Source organism: Oncorhynchus clarkii, chromosome 2 (genome assembly GCF_045791955.1).
Source record: "Oncorhynchus clarkii lewisi isolate Uvic-CL-2024 chromosome 2, UVic_Ocla_1.0, whole genome shotgun sequence".
In the NCBI taxonomy this organism is placed as follows: domain Eukaryota; kingdom Metazoa; phylum Chordata; class Actinopteri; order Salmoniformes; family Salmonidae; genus Oncorhynchus; species Oncorhynchus clarkii.
The window spans coordinates 19,863,433-19,876,520 of NC_092148.1; the positions used below are offsets into that span (position 1 = coordinate 19,863,433).

Consider the following 13,088-nt stretch of genomic DNA (forward strand, 5'->3'; position numbering starts at 1 on the left):
TAGCAGCAGCATAAAAGAGGGAGGGGGCAATGCAAATAGTCTGGGTAGCCATTTGATTAGATGTTCAGGAGTCTTATGGCCTGGGGGTAGAAGTTGTTTAGAAGCCTCTTGCACCTAAACTTGGTGCTCCGGTACAGCTTGCCGTTCGGTGGCAGAGAGAGCAGTCTATGAGAATTTTTAGGGCCTGATTTAGAGGTCCTGGATAGCAGGAAGCTTGGCCCGATGATGTACTGGGCCGTACACACTACCCTCTGTAGTGCCTTGCGGCCGAGCAGTTGCCATACCAGGCAGTGATGCAACCCATCAGGGTGCTCTCGATGGTGCAGCTGTAGAACCTTTTGAGGATCTGAGGACCCATGCCAAATATTTTCAGTCTCTTGAAGGGGAATAGCTGTTGTGGTGCCCTCTTCATGACTGTCTTGGTGTGCTTGGACCATAGTAGTTTGTTGGTGATGTGGACGCCAAGGAACTTGAAGTTCTCAATCTGCTCCACTACAGCCCCGTCGGTGAGAATGGGGCTGTGCTCGTTCCTCCTTTTCCTGTAGTCCACAATCATCTCCTTTGTCTTGATCACATTGAGGGAGAGGTTGTTGTCCTTGCACCACACGGTCAGGTCTCTGACCTCCTCCCTATAGGCTGTCTCATCTATAGGTCGACCAATTATGATTTTTCAATGCGATACCAATACCGATTATTGGAGGACCAAAAAAGCCAATACCGATTAATCGGACGATTTAAAAATATATATATTTGTAATAATGACAATTACAACAATACTGAATGAACACTTATTTTAACTTAATATAATACATCAATAACATCAATTTAGCCTCAAATAAATAATGAAACATGTTCAATTTGGTTTAAATAATGCAAAAACAAAGTGTTGGAGAAGAAAGTAAAAGTGCAATATGTGCCATGTATAAAAGCTAACGTTTAAGTTCCTTGCTCAGAACATGAGAAGATATGAAAGCTGGTGGTTCCTTTTAACACGAGTCTTCAATATTCTCAGGTAAGACGTTTTAGGTTGTAGTTATTATAGGAATTATAGGACTATTTCTCTCTATACCATTTGTATTTCATATACCTTTGACTATTGGATGTTCTTATAGGCACTTTAGTATTGCCAGTGTAACAGTATAGCTTCCATCCCTCTCCTCGCCCCTACCTGGGCTCGAACCAGGAACACAACGACAACAGCTACCCTCGAAGCATCGTTACCCATGCAGAGCAAGGGGAACAACTACTCCAAGTCTCAGAGCGAGTGACATCACCGATTGAAACGCTATTAGCTCGCACCCCGGAAACTATCATCTCGAAAACAAGACGTGTATTCTTTCAGTGAAATACGGAACCGTTCCGTATTATATCTAACGGGTGGCATCGATAAGTCTAAATATTCCTGTTTCATTGCACAACCTTCAATGTTATGTCATAATTACATTCAATTCTGGCATATTAGGCAGCCCAAACTGTTGCATATACCCTGACTCTGTGTGCAATGAACGCAAGAGAAGTGACACAATTTCACCTGGTTAATATTGCCTGCCAACCTGGATTTCTTTTAGCTAAATATGCAGGTTTAAAAATATATACTTCTGTGTATTGATTTTAAGAAAGGCATTGATGTTTATGGTTAGGTACATTTGTGCAACGATTGTGCTTTTTTCGCATATGCGCTTTTGTTAAATCATCCCCCGTTTGGCGAAGTTTGCTGTCTTTGTTAGGAAGAAATCGTCTTCACAGTTCGCAAGTCATGTTAGCAGGCAATATTAACTAAATACACAGGTTTAAAAATATATACTTGTGAATTGATTTTAAGAAAGGCATTGATGTTTATGTTTAGGTACACGTTGGAGCAACGACAGTCCTTTTTCGCGAATACGCACCGCATCGATTATATGCAACGCAGGACACGCTAGATAAACTAGTAATATCATCAACCATGTGTAGTTATAACTAGTGATTATAATTGATTGATTGTTTTTATAAGATAAGTTTAATGCTAGCTAGCAACTTACATTGGCTTCTTACTGCATTCGCGTAACAGGCAGGCTCCTCGTGGAGTGCAATGTAAAGCAGGTGGTTAGTTAACTGAAAGGTTGAAAGATTGAATCCCCGAGCTGACAAGGTAAAAATCCGTCATTCTGCCCCTGAACAAGGCAGTTAACCCACCGTTCCTAGGCCGTCATTGAAAATAAGAATGCGTTCTTAACTGACTTGCCTAGTTAAATAAAGGTTAAATAAAGGTGTCTTTTTTTTTAAAATGATCGGCCAAATCGGTGTCCAAAAATACCAATTTCCAATTGTTATGAAAACTTGAAATCGGCCCTAATTAATCGGCCTTTCCGATTAATCGGTCGACCTCTAGTCTCATCATTGTCGGTGATCATTGTTGTGTCGTCGGCAAACTTAATGATGGTGTTGGAGTCGTGCTTGGCCATGCAGTAATGGTTGAACAGGGAGTACAGGAGGGGACAGAGCACACACCCCTGAGGGGCCCCCGTTTTGAGGATCAGCGTGGCGGATGTGTTACCTACCCTTACCTCCTGGGAGGGACCCGTCAGGAAGTCCAGGATCCAGTTGCAGAGGGAGGTCTTTAATCCCTGGGTCCTTAGCTTAGTGATGAGCTTTGAGGGCACTAGAGATTGCATCATCGGTGGATCTGTTGGGGCGATATGCAAATTGGAGTGGGTCTAGGATTTCTGGGATGATGGTGTTAATGTGAGCCATGACCAGCCTTTCAAAGCACTTCATGGCTACAGACGTGAGTGCTATAGGTCGGTAATCATTTAGGCAGGTTACCTTAGTGTTCTTGGGCACAGGGACTATGGAGGTCTGCTTGAAACATGTTGGTATTACAGACTCAGACAGGGAGAGGTTGAAATTGTCAGTGAAGACACTTGCCAGTTGGTCAGCGCATGCTTGCAGTACATGTCCTGGTAATCCGCCTGGCCCTGCGGCCTTGTGAATGTTGACCTGTTTAAAGTTCTTACTCACATGGGCTGTGGAGAGTGGGATCACACAGTCGTCCGAAACAGCTGATGCTCTCATGCATGTTTCAGAATTACTTGCCTCAAAGCGAGCATAGAAGAAGTAGTTTAGTTCGTCTGGTAGGCTTGTGTCACTGGGCAGCTCTCCGCTGTGTAGTCTGTAATAGTTTGCAAGCCCTGCCACATCTGACGAACGTTGAAGCCGATGTAGTACGATTCGATCTTGGTCCTGTATTGACACTTTGCCTGATTGATGGTTCGTCAGAGGGCATAACGGTATTTCTCATAAGCTTCCGGGTTAGAGTCCCGCTCCTTGAAAGTGGCAGCTCTAGCTCAGTGCGGATGTTGCCTGTAATCCATGGCTTCTGTTTAGAGTATGTACGCACAGTCACTGTGGGGATGACATCATCAATGCACTTATTGATTAAACCAGTGACTGATGTGGTGTACTCCTCAATGCATTCGGAAGAATCCCGAAACATATTCCAGTCTGTAGCAAAACAGTCCTGTAGTTTATCATCTGCTTCATCTGACCACTTTTTTATTGGCCGAGTCACTGGTGCTTCCTGCTTTTATTTTTGATTGTAAGCAGGAATCAGGAGGATAGAATTATGGTCAGATTTGACAAATGGAGGGCGAGGGATAGCTTTGTACGCATCTCTGTGTGTGAAGACTCTCTTGTTCTTCTCTAACTGTCTGGAATTAAGGAAGAATTGACATTTTAACAAGGAAACTAACACTGTGGGATAGAAGGGGTCCGATATCTCCAATACATCATTCTTAAAGCTTTTGAATTGGACTATAATTAAATAATATTGAACTCTAATTAAATAATAATTTAAAAAATCTTGAAATTGCATCATATTCCAGCTGAAGACACCTCCTGCAATGTGTGGGTTTGGGTGTGGGTGTGTGTACGTGTGTGTACGTATGTATTTGTGTACGTGTGTGCGTGTACGTGCAAGGTCACCAACATCAAAACTGGTAGTAGATTATTTATAGAGGAATGATCTCTCTCTCCCACTCTCTCGCTCTCTCTCGCTCTCTCGCTCCCTCCCTCCCTGTCTCTCTCTCTCTCCCTCTATTTCTCTCTCATTTCAACTCAAAGGGCTTTATTGGCATAGGAAACATATGTTTACATTCCCAAACAAGTTAAATAGATAATTAACAAAGGTAACATACACAATCAAAATGTACTGTAAACATGACAGTCACAAAATAGGAATAGAGACATTTAAAATGTCATATTATGGCTATGTAAAGTGTTACAACAATAAACATAGCCACCTCCATCTCCCTCCCTCTCTCCCTGCCCCCCCCCTCTCTCCCTCTCTCCCTCTCCCTCTCTCTCTCTCTCTCTCTCTCTCTCTCTCTCTCTCTCTCTCTCTCTCTCTCTCTCTCTCTCTGTCTCTGTCTCTCTCTGTCTCTCTCCCTCTCCCTCTCCCTCTCCCTCTTTCTCTCTCTCTCTCTCTCTATGCCTGCTGTCCTGCTCTCTGTTTAACACACACTGAGTGTGTTGGTCAGTTTTTACAGGGACAGTAGCCTGGTGTTTTAATGAAGCCATAACCCTCTGGTGTGTGTGTGCATGTACATGTGTGTGTGTCCTTTTTCTGAGTCCCTTGCCCCCAATCTGTGTTTCCTGTAGCTGTCAGCTGAGCCAGTAACATGTGTTTCTATAACACATCAGATAAAAATAACCAACAATTGAGAGAGAGAGAGAGCAGTGCACGAGAGCAGTTCATTCTCACTTCCTTCCAGTATGAGTAAATAATCAATTATTGAAGCAGGATTTGGTCTGAGGGCTGTAGATAACATGACATATACAACCACAGAACCAACTGTTGAAATAAAGATAGTGGTTGAGTTATGCAAATTATTAACCCAGGCAGACACAATGGAACAGGTATGCAAACACTTGTGTGAGTCTGACATGACACCCTATTCCCTATATAGTACACTACTTTTGACCAGGTCTCCTGTTTAATAATGGTGCCATTTTGGACTCACCCTTGTGTTGTGTGAAGGCAGAAGTAAATTAATTATTTTAGGCTACAGTTATTGGGAGTTATTGGGAATGTCCCCTTTGCTCATTCTGAAATGGTCATCAACCACTAAAGGTTAACCTTGACTGACAATCCATTGATTTGGTTGTAGTTGTGCTAGACAGTGTAGTCTGACTCCAATGTAGCCTGAGTGCCAGGGTGAATTATTCCCTGAGTAGTAGAGTAGAGTAAATAGATGAATATAGAGAATAGATGGTTGTAATGCCGTTCTGAGACCTCAGGAGGGATCCTATGACAGAGAAATGCTGTGTTGTCAGCATTTCGCTACACTCGCATTAACATCTGCTAACCATGTGTATGTGACCAATACAATTTGATTTGATTTGGAGCGATAACAGAACACTGTAGTAGTGGGATTCCTCCTATCAATTCCACACTATTGAGAGCTTGATGCAGAACAGCACTTGCTTTAAACTATGTGTGTTGTTGTTTGTAAGGAGGAAAGACCAAATGCACCTCTCCACCTCCTCCTCCTCTCATCATGACATCACATGTCCCACTGCATTAGAGCATGCTCCCAATGCCAGTTTGGTCCATATGGACCACTAGGGTTTAACCATGGATATAGCGCTCCCCCTTCAGGAATTGAAGTGTAAATGAAATCATTCTTAGCCAATCATGGCGGTATCATTTTGGTGTGTGTGTTTTGATCCTCATAGGTGTTCTCTCTATCTTTCTCTCTCTCTCCAGCCACGCTCCAGCCCTGTGGTTCTTTGCAGGCTGTGACTAGGGCTGTTTGCAGGCTTTGACAAGGCTGTGGAGGAGGACAGTACAGCTGGTTTTGGCCTTGTTGATTAAATGGGCAGTCTGGCTCTCACTCACTCACTCACTCACTCACTCACTCACTCACTCACTCACTCACTCACTCACTGACTCACTCACTCTCTCTCTCTCTCCCTCCAGAGGACGTCCTGAGTAAGGATGCAGGGGAATGTGCAATCTGTCTTGAGGAGCTGGTACAGGGGGACACCATTGCTCGCCTGCCCTGTCTCTGCATATACCACAAAGGGTAAGTTCCCCTCTCTCTATCCCTCTCTCGCCCCTTCTTTCTGTATACCTCTCTCTTTCTCTCCCCCTCTCTATATCACTACATGTTTCTGTACAACTTATGACGAGGGATCTCTCCTGTTTTCCTCAACCGGTATGTGAATGCATCATCATTCCTGCTCTCTCGCTCTGTCTCCCTCCCCCATTCCTTCTTTTGTTCTATATACAGTGCATTCAGAAAGTATTCAGACCCTTGGCTTTTTCCACAGTTTTTTATTCTAAAATGGATTAAATAGTTTTTTCCCTCATCAATCTACCAGCAATACCCGTTAATGACAAAGCATAAACAGGTTTTTAGAATTTTTTTTGCCAATTTATTAAAATGATAAAACTGAAATATCACATTTACATAAGTATTCAGACCCTTTACTCAGTACTTTGTTGAAGCACCTTTGGCAGTGATTACATCCTCGAGTCTTCTTGGGTATGACGCTACAAGCTCGGCACACCTGTATTTGTGGAGTTTCGCCCATTCTACTCTGCAGATCCTCTCAAGCTCTGTCAGGTTGGATGGGGAGCTTCACTGCACAGCTATTTTCAGGTCTCTCCAGAGATGTATGATTGGGTTTAAGTCCGGGCTCTGGCTGAGAAACTCAAGGACATTCAGAGACTTGTCCCGAAGCCACTCCTGCGTTGTCTTGGCTGTGTGCTTAAGGTCATTGTCCTCTTGCCCCAGTCTGAGGTCCTGAGCGCTCTGGAGCAGGTTATCATCAAGGGTCTCTCTGTTCTTTGCTTCGCTCATCTTTCCCTCGATCCTGACTAGTCTCCCAGGCCCTGTCGCTGAAAAACATTCCCACAGCATGACGCATCCACCACCATGCTTCCCCATAGGAGTGGTGCCAGGTTTCCTCCAGACGTGATGCTTGGCATTCAGGCCAAAGAGTTCATCCTTGGTTTCATCAGACCAGAGAATCTTGTTTTTCTGTGGTCTGAGAGTCCTTTAGATGCCTTATGGCAAACTCCAAGTGGGCTGTCATGTGCCTTTTACTGAGGAGTGGTCACCTCCCTGACCAAGACCCTTCTCCCCCGATTGCTCAGTTTGGCCGGGCGGCCAGCTCTAGGAAGAGTCTTGGTGGTTCCTAACTTCTTCCATTTTAGAATGATGGAGGTCACTGTGTTCTTGGAGACCTTTGATGCTGCAGACCTTTTTGAGTCTCATAGAGAAGGGTCGGAATACTTATGTAAATAAGGCATTTCTGTTTTTATTTTTTATAAATTTGAAAAAATATATAAAAACCTGTTTCCGGTTTGTGTGTAGATTGATGAAGAAAACATTTATTTCATCCATTTTAGAATAAGGCTGTAACGTAACAAAATGCGGAAAAAGTCAAGGGGTCTGAATAATTTCCGAATGCACTGTATGTAGTATGTGCTATGTTCTTCCTGACTGTGTCTCCTGTTCTCTCTGGCAGCTGTATTGACGAGTGGTTTGAGGTGAACAGATCGTGTCCAGAACATCCCTCAGACTAAAGGGCCTCGCTACTTTTCTCCACAGGTAAATTATATATTAATATGTATTTTCTCCGCAGGTAAAATCCACATTTACTGAGTGTTGTTGATATTAATGCGTTACTGTGATAAGTCACTTTAATATTCTGTGGGAAACATTTCCACCGTAGTTTCCCAAACAAATGTTCTATTGTATTGACACAAAACAGGAGAAATATGGTACAGTATTATACCTTTTAGTTCAGTCGAGTTCTTTCTTTGTATTGTTTTGTTTCAGCATCACGTGTTAGCCCTCAGTATATTCAGATTTCTGATGTTTTTCATCTCTGCAGGTTTCTTACTTCCTCGATAAGAAGAGTGATCTGCTCCAATAACAAAATTCCTTAATGTGAATCCCCTCCCCTTCCACGTTGCCAATGAGACTACTGGACAGACACACTGTGACTCTGTGGCCAGTACAGAACTGACACCTCACCCTGACCCTACCCCTCTATTCCCATCACCTCCAGTACCTCAGCCCTCAACACACCTCAACTCAAACCAGTCAAGAACCGCAGTGTGCCAAAACTCATTAAAAGCAATCTTCAGGGAAACTACATTTTAATGCTGATCTATCTATTTATCTCCACACACACGCAATCGGCTCCGAGACAAGACCAGACAGACACAGACACACAAACTCACAAATACACACTCACAAACACAACCAACCTCTGCTTTGTCCTCAAAGACAGACAGACAGACCGACAGACAGACATACATGCTTATCTGCCAACCTGATGTTGAGGGGAAGACAAAACACCTCTGTTGCACAACTATCCAATCAGGAAAAACTGTTGCTCTCAACACGCCCTCTCACTCTCTGCCGCATCAATGAAACGGCTGTATATGCCACCCACAGACGTTTTGCATTCCATCCCATTGGCCATGCCCCAGTGATTGAGCTGCTGTGGTTGGCTGAGCTCCAAGGCTGCTGCGACTTGGAATTCCCTCCTCCTGTGTTATTGGACAGTAGATCCAGGTCTCCTCCCATCTGTTTGGTCTGAGTGATTGTACACCTGGACATTTCGGGGAGCAAGCTGAGGGGAGAAGGGGCAAGGGGAAGTCAGTCCTCATCCCCCTCTTTCCCCCTCCTCACCAACTGTGTCTACCAGTGCCTTCACCTTCAGATCCTAATGGCCTACCAGGGCAGAGTCAAGACAACAGAACAGAACAGTGTGATTGGTGGGTTGGGGACAGAGGGTGGGAAGTCAGGTATGAGTCTATACTATATCCTCCCTCCCTAGCCCTTCCCCCTGTGTGTTGACTGGATGACGACAGACAGAGAGAGACCCAGCAGAGAGCTCGACTCAGCTGAATGTGAAACTCTGCTTATCTCTACCCTTTACTCCACTGGGACATGACTGGAGCTGGCCCTGGCTGCTAGCCACACTGAAATTAGAAGTGCCCTGCAATATGCTGTCCCTCTCTCTCTTTCTCACTCTCTCCTTTCCCCTGACTAGCTATCTAACTCACAACCCCTCAATGCCTCTGTGGTAGCAACAAGACGTGAACTGGACTGTGCTACCAGAAGTGCGTGGCTCAGCTAGTAGCAACTACAACTCCCAGCAGGCACTTCTCTGAAGTGAGAACGTTAATCTTAGTTTTTGTAGCAGCAATAGCTGTCTGTCTGGGACATGAGGCCCTCTGTGCTTAGCCTGGATCCCAACTGAATTACTATGTTTCACAATTGGTTTACTGTGCATCTTCAGTTTGGCAATTGTGAAGAGGATCAATTCAGTTGGGATCCAGGCTACAATGTGCTGACCCCAGAACAGATATCCCCCTCCCCCAGGGGCCCGTTGACATTATGTGGTGTATATACTCTAGCCTTCTACAGGGTTCACACACCCATCCTCTTCTCTCACTCACTCACTTTGACTTTTAATCTTTATTTATCATCATGAGACTTATCAGTTATTATTATGCAAATGATTTTAAGTGTGCAGATTTGACATAATGGTGTAATTGCATATCTGTGTATGTATGTATGGGTTATAGTGAAACTAAGTTGGGCCTTAATGCAAAGAGAATGACATGAATAACTATGACTTCTATTCATGTTTGTCCATTTCAGTGCTGTTTCAAATAGCTGCCTGAGATTGCACACTTTTTACCCAATCATAATCATCTACCAATCAGCCTATCACAGTAGAGGTGAGATGGCGGGGCAGGAAGTAGGCGATTGGTGGAGCTCCATGCCAAAGCCAATCAGAATAAGGGGAAGACTGATATATTCAAAAAAGTTATCATTAGAATGTTGGATCCACTTTCTCAGTGTGTTTGAGTGTTTTACACATTTCTTATCTAATACATTTCAGCTTCCAGCAACCCTGGGTTGTAATATTTAAACAAGGCCTTGATGTTGTTCTCTTTAATGTTTTGAGAGCTTTCCCAGGATGCGCTGCTAATTAGTATACCAGTATACTAGACCTCCATCTTCACCATTGGGCTGCGAATAAGGGCAGAGTAAGAAACTGATAGACAAATTCAATGAATTAGACAAAAGGATTTTAAATGGCTATGCTTTTCACAATCATTGTGGAGGTTTTTCAATCTCCGCAGTTTAGAGATTTTAGATTATAGTATATTATTATGACAGATCTAGGAATAAGATCAATAGTATTTATATTGGTTGCCCAATTCAAACTAGTAACGACCAGTCAGACAAATTAACAAAGAGCATTTATAGGGGATCTGGGTATTATGGTATGGATATACTAAAGATAGTGTTACCATGGCTACTGGGTCAGTTACACCATATTAACTGGTTTCTCCAAAAGGGCCATCGTCATGCCTCTAAGACGTGCTGCTAACACTTTATACAGTACAGCGAGGCATAAAGCTCTTTGGAATTGGACAATAAAAAGCCCCCACCCAAATGGACTGTTTCCCCATTTGTCATCGTGTACTATAGCTAATAAAGTTTGATCTAAATCCAGATGGGAGTTTCTCCTCATTGCACATCAGTGAAGGAGAAACTATAATGTCTGGTCTGAAACTAGAATGTCTGGTCTCACCGCATGGTTTGTCCCATGGCTACTGTACTGTAAGCAATGTGATTTTTAAATGTTGTCGAATGACTCACGATTGTTGAAGCATACTACTGTATGTGTACAATATGCCCTTATTGTCATGGGTATGTGTGTAGCATGAGGATCCTCCCTAGCTAGCCTAGCAGAACAGCCTTCCATGATCTACTGTAGCTAGAATCTGTTTTAAATCACATTTTACCCCCATTTCAGTTTTGTTAGTCTTTTGGATGTTTGGGTTTCTTTGGGGGGCGAGTGGGGAGGCAGCCTAGCACCTAAACTGATTTCGCTATGTTTCACTGTAGGGAACTCAGTTTGGATGTCAGGCCAGTGGTAACGGAAGGGGCTTGTATGGTCATTTTGTGTACAGTTGCCAATTTGAGCCCATATCGATCCAATCGGATTGATGTCTATCCAAATCTACCATGTTGAAAAGCTCCGTATGGATGGACTTGTGAGGATGCAGTGTTTAAAACCGTCAACATATATGAATGCGAGATGTGTTAGAGAACACACATATGTCATCAGGTAGCTATACTTGATGTTCCGTTCACGATACTATAATATACCATGACAGCGAACATACTGTAGATGATTATTAGTTGGGGATGAGCTTGCTTGAATGAAGGTGGAGGTGTAGTAGGGCATTCATGTAATAGTTGAGAAGTGAAGGAAACAATTTTTATTTGGGTTATACCTCTCAAGGTACTTCAGAGACAGGCCGACAGTACATACCTAGAAATTTTATTTTAGAAACTATTTAGACATACAGTATGTTATAACATTCCATTTATGTAAAAATGTGTACAGAATATGAAATTAAAAGAGCAAAACTTTTGGAGTACATTCTTTTAGTTGTACTAGTGTGAATTACAGTGTGTCTTGGTAGTGTTTCACTTTCAATGCATTATGGCAGAAGCTTTCTCAACAGTCATTGAAAAAGTTACACTACCGGTCAAAAGTTTTAGAACACCGACTCATTCAAGGCTTTTTCTTTATTCTACTATGTTCTACATTGTATAATAATAGTGAAGACATCAAAACTATAAAATAACACAGATGGAATCATGTAGTTACGAAAAAAAGTGTTAAACAAATCTAAATATATTTTATATTTTGAGATTCTTCAAATAGCCACCATTTGCCTTGATGACAGCTTTTCCCTCTCTTGGCATTCTCTCAACCAGCTTCACCTGAATACTTTTCCAACCGTTTTGAAGGAGTTCCCACATATGCTGAGCATGTGTTGGCTGCTTTTCCTTCACACCGCGGTCGGACTCATCCCAAACCACCTCAATTTGGGTGAGGTCGAGTGATTGTGGAGGCCAGGTCATCTGATGCAGCACTCCATCCCTCTTCTTCTTGGTAAAATAGCCCTTACACAGCCTGTTGGGTCATTGTTCTGTTGAAAAACAAATGATAGTCCCACTAAGCCAAAACCAGATAGGATGGCGTATCGCTGCAGAATGCTGTGGTAGCCATGCTGGTTAAATGGGCCTTGAATTCTAAAGAAATCACAGACAGTGTCACCAGCAAAGCACCCCCACACCATAACACCTTCTCCTCGCTTTACAGTGGGGAAATACACATGCGGAGATCATCAGTTCACCCAAACAGCATCCCACAAAGACACGGTGGTTGGAACCAAAAATCTCAAATTTTGACTCATCAGACCAAAGGACAGATTTCCACTGGTCTAATGTCCATTGCTTGTGTTTTTTGGCCCAAGCAAGTCTCTTCTTATTGGTGTCCTATAGTAGTGATTTCTTTGCAGCAATTCAACCATGAAGGCCTGATTCACACAGTCTCCTCTGAACAGTTGATGTTGTGATGTGTCTGTTACTTGAACTCTGTGAAGCATTTATTTGGGCTGCAATTTCTGAGGCTGATAACTCTAATGAACTTATCCTCAGCAGAGGTAACTCTGGATCTTCATTCCCTGTGGCGGTCCTCATGAGAGACAGTTTCATCATAGTACTTGATGGTTTTTGCGACTGTACTTGATTGAACTGTAAAGTTAATTACATTTTCTGTATTGACTGACATTCATGTCTTAAAGTAATGATGGACTATCATTTATCTTTGCTTATTTGAGCTGTTCTTGACGTAATGTGGAAATGCATTAATTGAAATGCATTCTAGGTGACTACCTCATGAAACTGGTTGAGAGAATGCCAAGAGTGTGCAAAGCTGTTATTGAAGGAAAAGGGTGGCTATTTGAAGAATCTCAAATATAAAATATATTTTGATTTGTTTAACACTTTTTTGGTTACTACATGATTCCATATCTGTTATTTCATCGTTTTGATGTCTTCACTATTAATATGCAATGTAGAAAAATATTTACAAATTTAAGAAAAACCCTTGAATGAGTAGGTGTGTCCAAACCTTTGACTGGTACTGTATATATATTTTTTTTTAAATGGGAGGGGCACCCAGGTACTTCTCTGCAGCTGCCATCACAT

At 42.7% G+C, this 13,088-nt stretch overlaps 1 protein-coding gene across 2 annotated transcripts in view; it reads left to right on the plus strand.

The window, feature by feature from the left end:
* LOC139423735 (E3 ubiquitin-protein ligase znrf2-like) overlaps positions 1-11,472 on the plus strand; it is a 96,606-nt gene extending 85,134 nt beyond the window's left edge. Inside the window, exons 3-6 of one of the 2 annotated variants that reach the window (XR_011635873.1) lie at positions 5,960-6,065; positions 7,516-7,598; positions 7,885-8,573; positions 9,344-11,472. Coding sequence is in view for 1 of the 2 variants with exons in the window: in XM_071175355.1 (XP_071031456.1) it covers positions 5,960-6,065; positions 7,516-7,573 (164 nt within the window). In the remaining variant the exon portion in view is untranslated. Of the gene's footprint in view, positions 1-5,959; positions 6,066-7,515; positions 7,599-7,884 lie in introns of both variants that reach the window. The other variant, XM_071175355.1, reaches the window with a different exon arrangement.
* Positions 11,473-13,088: the final 1,616 nt, after the last annotated feature.